Source organism: Pogona vitticeps, chromosome 1, assembly GCF_051106095.1.
Source record: "Pogona vitticeps strain Pit_001003342236 chromosome 1, PviZW2.1, whole genome shotgun sequence".
In the NCBI taxonomy this organism is placed as follows: domain Eukaryota; kingdom Metazoa; phylum Chordata; class Lepidosauria; order Squamata; family Agamidae; genus Pogona; species Pogona vitticeps.
The window spans coordinates 169,393,847-169,407,091 of NC_135783.1; the positions used below are offsets into that span (position 1 = coordinate 169,393,847).

The 13,245-nt window shown below is 40.0% G+C and overlaps 1 protein-coding gene across 2 annotated transcripts in view; it reads right to left on the minus strand.

The window, feature by feature from the left end:
• Positions 1-13,245, minus strand: part of ITM2B (integral membrane protein 2B) — a 30,780-nt gene that overhangs the window by 11,676 nt on the left and 5,859 nt on the right. Inside the window, exons 1-2 of one of the 2 annotated variants that reach the window (XM_072976897.2) lie at positions 4,685-5,364; positions 666-791 (exon numbers count right to left, since the gene is read on the minus strand). In XM_072976897.2, coding sequence (XP_072832998.1) covers positions 666-791; positions 4,685-4,732 — 174 coding nt within the window. In that variant the 5' untranslated portion in view covers positions 4,733-5,364. Of the gene's footprint in view, positions 1-665; positions 792-4,684; positions 5,365-13,245 lie in introns of those variants that run through there. The other variant, XM_020814950.3, reaches the window with a different exon arrangement.

The window sequence follows — 13,245 nt, forward strand, 5'->3', positions numbered from 1 at the left end:
ATGTACCAGCTCTTTGCCATTCTTGCATCTCTAAGCACACAATGCTGAATATCCTGTATTTTTGGAGAAGGTGGAAGGCTTGGAACAATGCTTTGGTGGTGACTGAAGCCACCACTGCCTTCCCTTCTTGCTACAAAATAGTAAATGAAATCAAAGGAGCATATACGCAAGAGAACTCTGTATTATCTCTGTCATCCTCCTTTCTTCCCAACTTAAGAGGAAATCAAGATGAGCAAAGGAAGAATCAACTATCCTTCTGCGTATCTTTTCTCATTAATTGATCAAGAACCTTGGAGGGCAGGGGAGTGGGGAAGACAGGTATCCCTAATGACCCAGTTAAAGTATGGATAGGGAACATTTTTCATTCTCAAGGTCAACTTTACTTCTAACCTCCCAGGGGAAGCATATGCTAGAAGTGAAGCTCTTGATAATACATATAAATATTCATCAGCTTCATTTGAGTTATTACCAGCCTAAGCCAAAATGTATTCAGAATATAATTTGTTCTCTCGTTGGCCTCACCAATTTTTTGAACACTAAATTGATCAACCTGTTTTCATATGAAAAGTTAAGCCATAAATGTAAAGCTTCATAATCCATAGGAAACCATCAGTTGTATCTACAAAGCAAATATTTACTCATGTTATGAAAACTATTCAACCTACCTGAAATGCAAAATACTTGTATAAGTAGGCACCACCAAGTATCACAACAGCAAGCATAAATGCTAAGCCAAAACACATACACCAGCACCAAGCCCTCCGTTGTCCAATAGGTACCACTTCTGAATCCTAGAGAGACACAAAAGGGAAATGGTAATTAATCATGGGTGATCGCCTCTAAAAGTCTGTTCCATATGTGGGTTACCCAACCTCCTCAAGGGGTGCTATCTGCAGATGCCATTACCTTGGATTTTACACATGCCTCTCCCTCAGTTTTACAAGACTAAACAGATGTATGGCAATGTGGTTCCTTTTAAAAAAAACATGGCTTTCCAAGGTCACTACAAAGTAAGAACTTACTTTTTAGGGGAAAACAATATTTATTTATGTGGGTTTTGTGGGTTTTTTTGGTACATTTATATTGCACCTATTTAGTACTTAAGCAGGGATGTGCTGCTGCAGCAGGTTAAACCGCAGAAGCCTCTGTGCTGCAAGGTCAGAAGACCAACAGCTGTAAGATCGAATCCACGCAACGGAGTGAGCTCCCATCGTTTGCCCCAGCTCCTGCCAACCTAGCAGTTCAAAAGCATGTAAATGCGAGTAGTAGTGCTTAACTAATACTCTGGCCAGCTAAGAAAGGCTAGAACACAACTACTCTATCTCACACAGAAGCACATAAAGAGAACCAATAACCATTAATAAATCAGGATATCCAAAAAAATAAAGAAACCTGGGTAACAAATCAAAATCAATTCATGGGGCCACAAGGGCCTAAAGACCTCTTCAAACAATATAGTTTTTACCCATTTCCTGAAGGTCAGGTGGGAGGGAGCCTGATGACACATTCCATAATATGACAGTACTGTATATCTAAGCATCAGCACCAGTGCTGACATGGAAGACTAGTGACACATCTGTCTTCTAGTTTAGCTAGCAGATAACCAGGAGGACTTTAAGGAGAAAACATGCAAGATGGAATTTCTTAGGTTGGTATTTTTGTGTAAATATGTGATGGAAGTCCACTTTATCTATGCATTGTTACAGTGTCTTTTTTATGCTTTTTAAAATTGGGTTCAACTGACAGTTGAACCCAATTTGAATTGAGCTTCCTGGGCCCAATTCAAGGTACTGATGTTAATCCTTAAATGCTACAGAAATTAGGACTTGGATATCTCAAAGACCTACAGTATTTCCTAAAATATCCTCCCTTGCACACTTGGTCATTCATTACTCAAGAGCCTAGGACATGCAAGATCTAGAGTCTTCAGTGTTTACACCCACTTTGAGAAATGCTTTGCCAAAAGGGATTCACCCAACACTGTACTCTTTTAGACTTTATGGCTCTTCAGGATGGCTAGTTAAAATGTTTAGTAATCTATGAATGCATTTTAGCTCTTATAATTAACTGCTTTTTTTTCAAAACTTTGTAATTGTTTAAAATAAACACAATGTTTATTATTGATCTGCTAACCATTTAAGCCATTTCTGCATCCTGCCAGGTCTTCCAGCAGGACCACCAACTCTATCAGCTGGGGTAAAGTTGCAGAGCCCCTAGAAGTCCTCAGGATCCATGACACTCCAGGAGTGGGCCACCCTAATAACTCCTCAACCCTTGGAAATGGGAAGAGGCATTGTAAGTCTAAATCTCAACAGCAGACAGCTTGACTGTGAAAAAACAACCATCTCAAAGTCTCTCACTTTCAGAGGACCTTCTTCATGCCCAGCTGAGAAACCAAATCTAAAATCTGCTTGGTTATATGTGTTGGGCTGATGCTGCATTGGACAATCTCACAGTCATGAAGTCCTTAACTATCCCTAGACAAAACTGCCTCAATGTGAACATTGATATCTCACAGTACTACCAACCTCAACATCATCTGTGAGATTCATTTCCATCGGTTTTAGATAGAGAGAGTGCTGGACAATGCAAAGCATTAGGGGACTGATAACTTTTTAAGAGGTACCCTCCACACAGCCTAATGAAGATAGTCTGTCATCCCTTAATGTTTTGCAATTGCCATGGAGCTTAGAAATCTCTACCCATGTTCTTTTCCATGTTTAATAGCTATCACTGCAGAGAGAACCCTGGCGAGGAGCAAGTCCTCTGAGGACTTAGATTTCTTTGGTTAAAGCTACCAGAATTCTAGCTGAGGGAATTCTCGAATTCTGGTAGTTGTAGAAAACAAAAATTTGAAAATCCCATGCCTAGCAGCCACACACCAAACACTTAACCCTGAGCAGCTTGTAATGACAGGCAAGCAATAGTTTATATTTGCCTGTCAACCAATATCGTAATCCAGGGTTTGATCTACCTTACAGGGAAGTGCAAAACACCATTCGCCTGTTTATGTGAGTTTTTTTAAAAAAAGAAACCCTCTCCTCAAAAGGACCAAAGGCAGCTCACATCATTAAAAGGACAATATTCAAAAGCTAAAAAGTGGTTAAAAAAAGAACTAAACAAGTATCATATTAAAAATGATAAATAAAACCAATACTAAAAACATATTTAAAAGCAACAGAGCATAAAACCATTCTCACGCTGCCAGTCACTAAGGAAAACACTGTCTGAAGAGAAAGGTCTTTGCCCGATTGTTGGAAGGACAGTGAAGATGGAGCCAGCCTGGCTTCCTGTTGGAGGGAGCTCCAGAGTCTGTGAGCAGTGACAGAAAAGGCCATCTCCTGTGTCTCCTTTAAACACACCTGGGAAAGTGGTGGGACCAAGAGAAAGGCCTCCCCTGATGATCTTAATGCCTGGTCAGGCTCATAGAGGGAGACACGGTCTTTTGGAGTTTTCAGAGATGTAGCTGTGTCAGTCCATTTTAGCACGTATAACAAAAACAAAAGTATTGAAGCACCTTTAAGACAAACATATTTATTTTGTATTTGTTATACATAATCCGAGTAAAATAGTGTACTATATTTGTCATGAAACAAAGATTGGAAGTGAATGGAGCTGAGTAGTATGCTAGGAAAATAGATAACATGCAAGCTTGCTGATCATCATCATCATCATAATTTATTGTCATTGTAAGTATATACACAGTATACTCATACAACGAAATTCATAGACACCCAGAGACCAGACACATACACACACATAAAATTCCCCAAACACTCCCCACCCACTAAAAGTCCCCCACTAAAAATACAAACATCTACACCGCAGGCCAAGTAACACAGTCCAACTAATTATTCACTACTGGTGGTCTTTAAGCTCATTATTAATTGCAGTTATAGCTGTGGGATAAAAACTATTCATTCTTATAATGTCAACCTATGCCATATAATTTTATCTGAGCAGCCCTAATTAATGGCAGCTTTTATTTACCTAAAAGTAGCTCCTTCAATATTTCAAAGTTGTAGTTGTAATTGGACCCTTTTTTAGGAAGAAACAGTGGCATTAAATGCCTATAAATAAAATACTGAGGTTTCAACAATACAGTGGTACCTTGCAAGACAAATGACTCGCGCCACGAAAAACTCCCAAAACGAAAGTGTTTTGCAATGTCCTAGGCACTTCGCAAGACGGTTTTTCGTCTTGCAGTGATGCAAGACTTTTTTTTTGTCTTGCAGTGATGCTCACAATACGAAAAAAATGGCATTCATCTTGCGAGGTGTTTTGTAGGAATGCACTGAAGCCAATTTCAATGCGTTCCTATGGGAAACCACACATTGCAAGATGATCATTTTCACTATACGGAGGGACTCGCGGAACGAATTGCTTTTGTCTTGCGAGGCACCACTGTATAGAAGTTCGAATTAAATCAATTAATTGGCAAAAAGGCAGAGCAGTTCCACAATCCTTGTAAAAAACGAAATGTTTTGATTTAGGGTGCAACTACACACTGAGGGAAACGTAAATTAACTCACATTCTCTCATTGTGAAGTTGCACAATTCCAAGGATCTTAAATATGAGCCAACAATGTGATGCAACTACAAAAAAGGCAAGTGCTATTTTAGGCTGCATTAACAGATGTATAGTTTCCAAATCCCCCTCTATTCAGCACTGGTTAGGCCTCACCTTGAGTATCTGCCATACAGAGGAGGAGCAAGATCTGGTCTTGACCATCCCAGAGTGCAGGCCATGCAACCATCAGCTCAAGTTAAAGGAAGCCAGATTTCGGTTGAATATCAGGAAAAACTTCCTCACTGTTAGAGCAGTATGACAGTGGAACCAGTTACCTCGGGAGTTGATGAGTGTTCCAACCCTGGAGGCATTCAAGAAAAACTTAGATCATCACCTGGCAGATATGTTTTGATCGTATTTCTGCATTGAGCAAGGGGTTGGACTTGATGGCCTTGTAGACCACTTCCAACGTCACTTTTCTATGATTCTATGTGGTTCTCTTTGGTGCTGTATAAGTAGGCAGGCAGAGCGGGGTAGTCTTCTAACTGCAGTTCTATTTAAAGTGCCTATAGGCAGTGTGGTTCAAAAGAACTGCCTTAAGAAGGTTTTCCTTTCTCAATCGCTCATTTTCATATTTTACCAGCTGATGGAGTTCATTAAGCTGTTAAAAAGTAACTGACTAAATAAACAGGACCCCACCCACCTAGGAGTAGCTGTGAAAAGGGAATGTCTCAGAAAAGAAGTTTTGCAGAAGGCGGTGAGCACTGGTGTTGCTTATATGTATGCCTTAACTCCTTGTCCTTCCTCAAGAGGTAAGAAGTGAGGGGGACAGAGCCTTGTCAAAGCACCGCTCTCTCTCTCTCTCTCTCTCTCTGTGTGTGTGTGTGTGTGAGTGAGTGAGTGAGTGAGAGAGAGAGAGAGAGAGAGAGAGAGAGAGAGCAAAAGAGAGGGAGAAGGAGACAGCAAGAGCACTGATGTACTGAGGGTGAAAGATGGAAGTTGAATTTTTCTCCCACAAAGAAGGTTTTAGCTCATTCGTTCCAGCTCCAAATACAGCCCTGCTCATTCCTGGGCTATAAAAACTAAACAAGGGAAGAGCTATTGCTACTTCTGCTTACAAATCTGGATGGCCACTGTTTGGAGGAAAACAGGAGGAATAGGTTAAGTCAGTGTTATCAGCCCTGCAGTCTTAACACTGAAGCCTGCGAATGGGTACTATCTGTGTCTTGTTGCTAGAGGCATTGTCTGTGGGTGACATAATGGTTGGTAGTTAAAGAGTTGCTAAGGAGCCTTTAGAACTGGCTGCTATTACTGTTTTTTTAATTAGTGTAATCACTGAAAGTATGCACTACAGCCTGATCTTACAAGCCTCTCAAAATGGCACTTGCTGTATTTCTGCTCGCATCTGTAAAAATTCTTCACTCAGCAGAACACAAACATCATGAGTCAATGGAAGTTAATATAAACAGTAGAATGTCTACGCTGTACCTATTGCAAAATGCTTTTAAAAGCTTACATGTAATAACACTAAGTCATATAATCAAAAGAATGCAGTACAACATAAGGAAAAGAGCAAAAGCAAGAAAAACCTGTGGTTATATTCTGTGTGTGTTTGTGTTTATTCTGTGCCATCAGGTCAGAACCAACTTATAGCTACCTAAATAGGGCTTTCAAAGTAAATGAGATATTTAAAGAGTGATTTTACCAGTTCCATTTCCCCAGTGACTTTCCACGGCCAAGTGGAGGTTCAATCCCTGTTCTCCAGAGTCCTAATCCATCACTCTGCTCGCTACATCACACTGGGAATTACATGCAATCGCACAGAGAAATCATTCAGAAATCAGGCTCCTATCCACTTGGACATGTTGTTGTCTTGAACTGCAAATGTTGGCTAATGTTGTGGATGGAAAGGGTGAGAGAAAGAACCATGAACTGAAGAGTCTTTTCAACATCCGTATTGGTAATGGATGTTTAAAGGATGACCCAAAGAAGAAAGTGAAAGAGTGATTTGGAGATGATCTGTGGATTTCTTCTTTCTTCACACACTGTGTTTAAAAACAGAGCAATCAATATATTCAATTCCTCAAAAAACAAACAAACAAAACCCCTCCAGTTTATGAATGTAAGATATTGTGCTTCAATATTCAGGATTCAAAACACCAGGAAATGGCCTGATATGGGTGCACAATGGATGGCTGTATTTTACTGCCTTGAATGTGTTTTGGTGCTGCTTTTGTTTACCATTTTAGTGTGATATTTGTCTGATCCTTTTTTTAGTATTCATATACAGTGGTGCCTCGACTTACGACCATCCTGACATATGACCAGTTCGAGTTGCAACCAGCTCCGGCTGCAAAATTTCGCTTCGACTTGCAAGCTGAAAAGAGGCAGGGGAAAAGGCGGGAAATTCAAATGTAGGTACTAACTGTTGGTCAGTGAAGAGCTTCTTTGTAGCTCTTTTGCCCCAACAGTTAGAGAATGTGCGTTGGAGGAGGCTTCGGACTACCTTGGTGGTGCTGTATATTCGTGAAGGCCTGCCTGGTGCTGCTTTCTGCTCCTGAGTAAATATATTTACTTTGTTTTGCAGGGTGGGTTTGAGTTTGGGGGGGTATGTTTCTGTGCAGTGATGTTTTTGTGTGTGTGTGTGTGTGTGTGTGTGTGTGTGTGTGTGTGTGTGTGTGTGTGTGTGTGTGTGTGTGTGTGTGTGTGTGTGTGTGTGTGTGTGTGTGTGTGTGTGTGTGTGTGTGTGTGTGTGTGTGTGTGTGTGTATGTATGTGTGTGTGTGTGTGTGTGTGTTTTCAGCCCCATCACGTTCCACTGCTTTTTTTAAATTTTTAAATCTTGATGCCTGCCATTAGTGTCATAAACATTCAGACTGCCCTTTGCTATGAAAAGCTTGGCATTCTTTTTCTTCGTGGCAACATGGGCACAATACATAATACTGCTAAGACGGGCAACAGTTGGAAGAGAGAAAAACCCCAGACTCAGTTAGTTTGCATGATCTGAGCAGAGCTGTTAATACTACCGTTTCCCGTAAAGTAAGACCTAACCTGAAAATAAGCCCTAGTAGGATTTTTCAGGATGCTCGTAATATAAGCCCTACCCCAAAAATAAGCCCTAGTTAAGTGAAACCGTGCCCTCCACCATTGTGCAGCAACCAGAAGATGACATGACTACAGTGGTGCCTTGCATTGCGACGTTAATTCGTTCCAGTGAAATCACTGTAGAACGAAAACATCGCAATGCGATTTTAAAAAGCCCATAGAAACGCATTAAAACCAGATTAATGTGTTCCTATGGGCTTGAAACTCACCGTTCAGCGAAGATTCTTCATAGTGCAGCCATTTTCACTGCCTGTGCAGCAAGGAATCCATCCCAGAAAACAGCAGGCGGCCATTTTGTTTACCCGGCGGCCATTTTGAAACCGCTGATCAGCTGTTAAAAAATCATCGCTTTGCGATGATTGGTTCCCGAAGCAGGGAACCGATCATCGCAAAGCCAAATTCCCCCATACGGAACATCATTTTGCAATCACTTTTGCGATCGCAAAAAGTTCGTCACAATGTGGTTTCATCGCTAAACGGAGCGCCCGTTAAGCGAGGCACCACTGTATATTTGAATAAATGTAGATTGTTGTACATGAAAAAAATAAAACATTCCCTGAAAATAAGCCCCAATGCATTTTTGGAGCAAAAATTAATATAAGACCCTGTCTCGTTTTTGGGGAAACACGGTAGGATATTTTGGAGATCATTAACTCATACAGTGGGGTCTCTACTTAAGAACGTCCCTACTTAAGAACAATCCAACTTAAGAACAGCTCCATTTGCTAAATTTTGCTTCTACTTGAGAACAGAAATCCAAGATAAGAACAGGAAAAAAAAACTTTCCTGCTCTTTTTTTAACCTTAGATCATCTTAGGTTAAAAAAAAATTCTCCCCATAGTGGTAGAGTACGTATTAACCAGCTTTGGTTAATGTACGAACGCACCTCTACATAACAAAAAAACAGCCAGAACGGATTAATTGGTTTTCAGTCCATTCCTATGGGAAATTTTTCTTCAACTTAAGAACATTTCAACTTAAGAACACCATTCCAAAACGGATTAAGTTCTTAAGTAGAGGTTCCACTGTAGTTTCTATGGACGGAAAAGAGCAGATACGGATTAAATGGTTTTCAATGCATTCCTATGGGAAATGCAGATTCAACATAAGAACTTTTCAACTTGAGAACCACCTTCCAATACGGATTAAGTTCTTAAGTAGAGACCCCACTGTATAGTCACCACATATCAGAAATAAATTGGTGGCACATATATTTGGAGTTTCTTTTATTACTAGACAAATACATACTGACAGGACAAGTGGAATGGTTGAAATTATGCCAAGATATAGGTACCAAAAACCTGCTGACATCCAGTAAGATTAGCCACAAAGCAAAAACAGTAATTTCACATTTTAAACAAGTGAACTTCTGAATATTAGTTCTTTATTTTAAATATCTTTTAAAATATTTTTACAATCAGACACAGAATCCCTTTACAAGCACCAATGCCTGTTTGGTCAGGAAGAAGTTAAAAAGTTCTCCAGAGAGTCAGCTGATTTGGTCCTGACTAAAAAGAATCAAAAGTTCAGATTATCCCAGACTTGGGACGGATTTCCCCTTTGAAGATTTGTGTAAAGAGCTTGGCCTCAGAAATCCTGAGAGAATCTTAACCAAAGACTTTCTGGGCTGGAGCAAACACACCTGCTCTCTGCCTTTGTAATGCAGAAACAATTTGGGTATGGCTTATAAAATTGTATGGAAATATGTTCCTTTCTGGCAAATTGCCACTCCATTTTTTCTTTAAGCAAGCCTGGTGGGTTTTTTTTAACTCTCCAAAGAAAATCTGTCTTTTGGGTATTTCTCTTACCTTTCATTGCCCTACAAACATATCCCTTTCCTGCCATTAAACTGCAATAATGTATCTACCTTAGAATACTCTTGCTGGTAAGCCTGTTCCACTCATGCTCAGTCTTATAACAAAGCGGTTGTTTTTTGAAACACGTTTTTCAAGGATTGATATTTCAGCCCATGCAGACTGGATTCCTTCCAATTTTAAAAAATAGCCAACCATTATCTTTCAAGATCTGCAAGATTGCTATTTTTTTCCAATTTATTTGATTTGTTTTAAATCTGGGGGTGTTTAAGATTGCCTGTTTCTGCACTGGGGAACAGTTGTGCGGACACGTTTACTTTTAAAGAATCATAACTTGAAAATCCCAAACATCCCCAAATTCGGTACTGAGCAAGAATGGATTGTTTACTACATCTGTGCCAAATTCAGTTCTCATCTGAAGTCCAGTTTGTAGGTTACAATTTTTGTTTGTACTGCTTCAGTTTTAGAATTGACCTGTAAAATGTTGATCTGCTTTGTTGCACAGTAACATCACCGCATTCTTGTACAGCAATATTTTACTAGAGCTGCAGAAGACTTAAGATTTTTTTAAAATATGCTAAGTCCATTGAAACTGCAGCTATACTGTATTTCATATATTTTTCATATATATGCACTATCTTGCTACCACACAGAAAAGCAATGAGGTAATGCCAAACATTTTGAAAAGTCCACCTGCCCTGCCTAAACATATGTGTTAGAAATTGTTTTTCATATGATAACAATTTCTGTTCTGAAGAAAACTACAGTTTGGTAGAAATAATTCCATGGAGATAAAATATGGACTTGTAGGGGATTCATTGAGTAGACTATGTCTAGATGGGCGGCATATAAATGCAATAAATAAATAAATGAACATTGCACCCAAAACAAAGAAATCTGAGTTCAACTCACTGATTTGGAACAGACAGTAATAGTTATGAGGTGATTATTAGGGTGTGATTAGGTTCATTAAAGATCTGAAAAAGTTCCTCCTTTTGGCGGAAAATGACAACATTAACAGATTTATTTAGTTTAACATTAGGTGAGTCTACAACAACTTCTGCTGGTTCAAAACAACTAAAATCAGGTAACTGTCCATATTGTGAGGACAACTATGTCTTGGAACTGACAGGATTCATTGAGGGGCTGGCCCAAAACATTCCCAATCGGTGGGCTTCCTCATCGGAGCACTCCGGACCACACACATTGTTCCACAAGGGTGTCTGGCCCAATTTCCCTCTAGTGGTGGGCGGTTGAAAGAAAAGTCCGGCCAAATCACCTTCTTCGAGTGACCTTGTCCTCGCAGAAAAACTATGACCATCCATTCTAAAGATTCTACTGATGTTCCTTTCTCTTTGGACGCATCTGAATCAGGTAGCAATCCTCCTACCTTCAAATTAGGGAAGTCTTCTAACAACCATCACATTCTATCATATTCATATTCCTTTTTCTCCCCTCTTTCCCTCTCCTTCCTTCGTTTTTTCTGTCATCGGTACACCGAACTGTCTCCTCCCACTTTGCTCCCCTATATCCTCCTCCCATACGGCAGAATTAGCTCCTTCTCTCCTTCTCCCTCTCTCTTCCACTGGATAGATTTCAATCTTTTCCTCCTTCCCCTTTGATTCCCTTTCTTTCTCTTCTCCTACATTCAACTCCTCGTTTTTCATTATCTTCCGTGCTTCTATATCTCTTTTCTGCTCAGGCGTCTCTAGTTGAGACTGTTCTTTCTCTTTTTGTTCTACCGTTCCTTCACATGCCACCGCCCCCCCCCCCCCCGAAGAGTGTGCCATCCTCTCTTCCATTTTAGTTCCCCGAACACCTTGTCGGGAAAAATAATCAGCAATAGCATGGGAGCAACCTTTCTTATATTGAACCTTAAATGCAAACGGTTGTAAATACAGATACCATCAAGTCAATCTTGGGTTGGTATCTTTCATCCGGTTCAGCCATTGTAGAGGGGCGTGGTCAGTGACTTAAGTAAAGAGAGCTCTCAATAAATAATATCTTAGCGACTATATAGCCCATTTCACTGCCAATGCTTCCTTTTCTATGGTAGCATATCTCTGTTCCCTTGGTGACAACTTTTTACTCAAATACATAACAAGATATTCTATACCTTCTCGAACTTGGGTCAACATAGCACCTATTCCTCCATCTGAAGCATCAGTTTGCACTATAAAGGGAATGTTGAAGTGAGGGGCATATCTACTTGGTGTGATTAGGTTTGTTTGAAGGTTGGAGCAGTTCCTCTTTTTTGGCAGTAAATAACCAAGAAGTCATTTGAACGATTAATAAATTTATTTGGTTTAACATTTGGGGAATCAATGACAAATTCAACAGCGTCAAAACAGCTCAGATTAGGTAACTGTTCATAAGGAGATGGCAAGAATTTAAACGATGACTTTGGAGAGTCTATTGTGGGGCTGGCCCGAACTGTTCTTTGTCCGTGGGCTTCCTCTATGGAGCACTTCTCACTGCACATATCGTGCCACAACAGGGGTGCCAAGCCCAAGCCCCCTCGCACGGTGGTTTACTGAATGATGAACTGGGTCTGATCACCCTCGTCCAGTGACCTTGTCCTCACGGGAAGACCACAACTGTCCATTCTAGCGTTTCTGTTATTGTCATCTTTTCTTTCTGGCCAGGGTCAGGGAACAATTCTCCCACTTTTAAGTTGGGAAAATGTTCCAATAACTCCTTCACTTTTCCATAACTAGACTCTCCTTCCTTTCGTATTCCTTCCCGCGGTATATTGAAAACTCTCCTTTTCTCCTCCTCTTTTATAATCCTCTTCCCACATTAACTCCTCCCCTTCCTTTCCCTTTCCTTCTTCTACCAGACAAACTTCCACCTTTACTTTTTTCTCCTCCACTTCCTTCTCATCATTTTCCTTTACAATCAATCCTTCTTTTTTTTCTCTCTCCCTCTTTCTGTGACACTATTATTGGGGAGAGAGCGCACTCTCATCTCTTTTTCTCCTTTCTATTTCTCCTTCACACTTCAGTAAAGTATTTAACATCCTTTTCAACTGGTCAAACGCTTCTTGTTCTGGAAATCGCCATCTTTTCCCCTTGGCTACTCTTTTCTTAGTTAAATCAGTGATTGGTGCCATGATCTCTGCAAAGTTAGGCACAAATTGGCAATAATAACATCATAGTCTCAAAAATTGCTGAATCTCTTTCTTATTCCTAGGTTGTGCCCAATCTGATATTTTCTCTACCTTATCCCACACTGGCTGAATTTTTCCCTGTTCTACCTGAAATCCTAAGAATTTCACTCCTCTTTTCGCTATCTTGCATTTGGAAAGATTCAAATTGAGTCCTGCTTTCCTTAACTCAGTCAATACCTTTTCCAAATGTTCCATGTGTTCTTTCCAACTATTGCTATAAATTAAAATATAATCAATATAAGCAACAGCGAACACTCTCACTGGTTCTAAGACTTTATCCATTAACCCCTGAAAGGTAGCAGCTGTTCCATGTACCCAAATGGCATACAATTAAATTGGAATAACCCTTTGGGTGTGACAAAAGCAACCTTTTCCTTATCACTTGATCTGAAGGGAATCTGCCAATAGCCTTTCATCAAATCTAAAGATAACAAGAACTCTGCCCTTCCAAGTCTTTCTAACAAATCTTCTACCTTAGGCATGGGGTAAGCATCAAACTTAGATATCTTGTTCAATTTCCTAAAGTCAGTACACAACCTTACACTTCCATCTGGTTTGGGGACTACTACTGGGTAACTGCTCCATGGGCTATAAATGATTCTATCACACCTAATTCTAACATTTCTTCTATTTCTTAATTAATTGTTT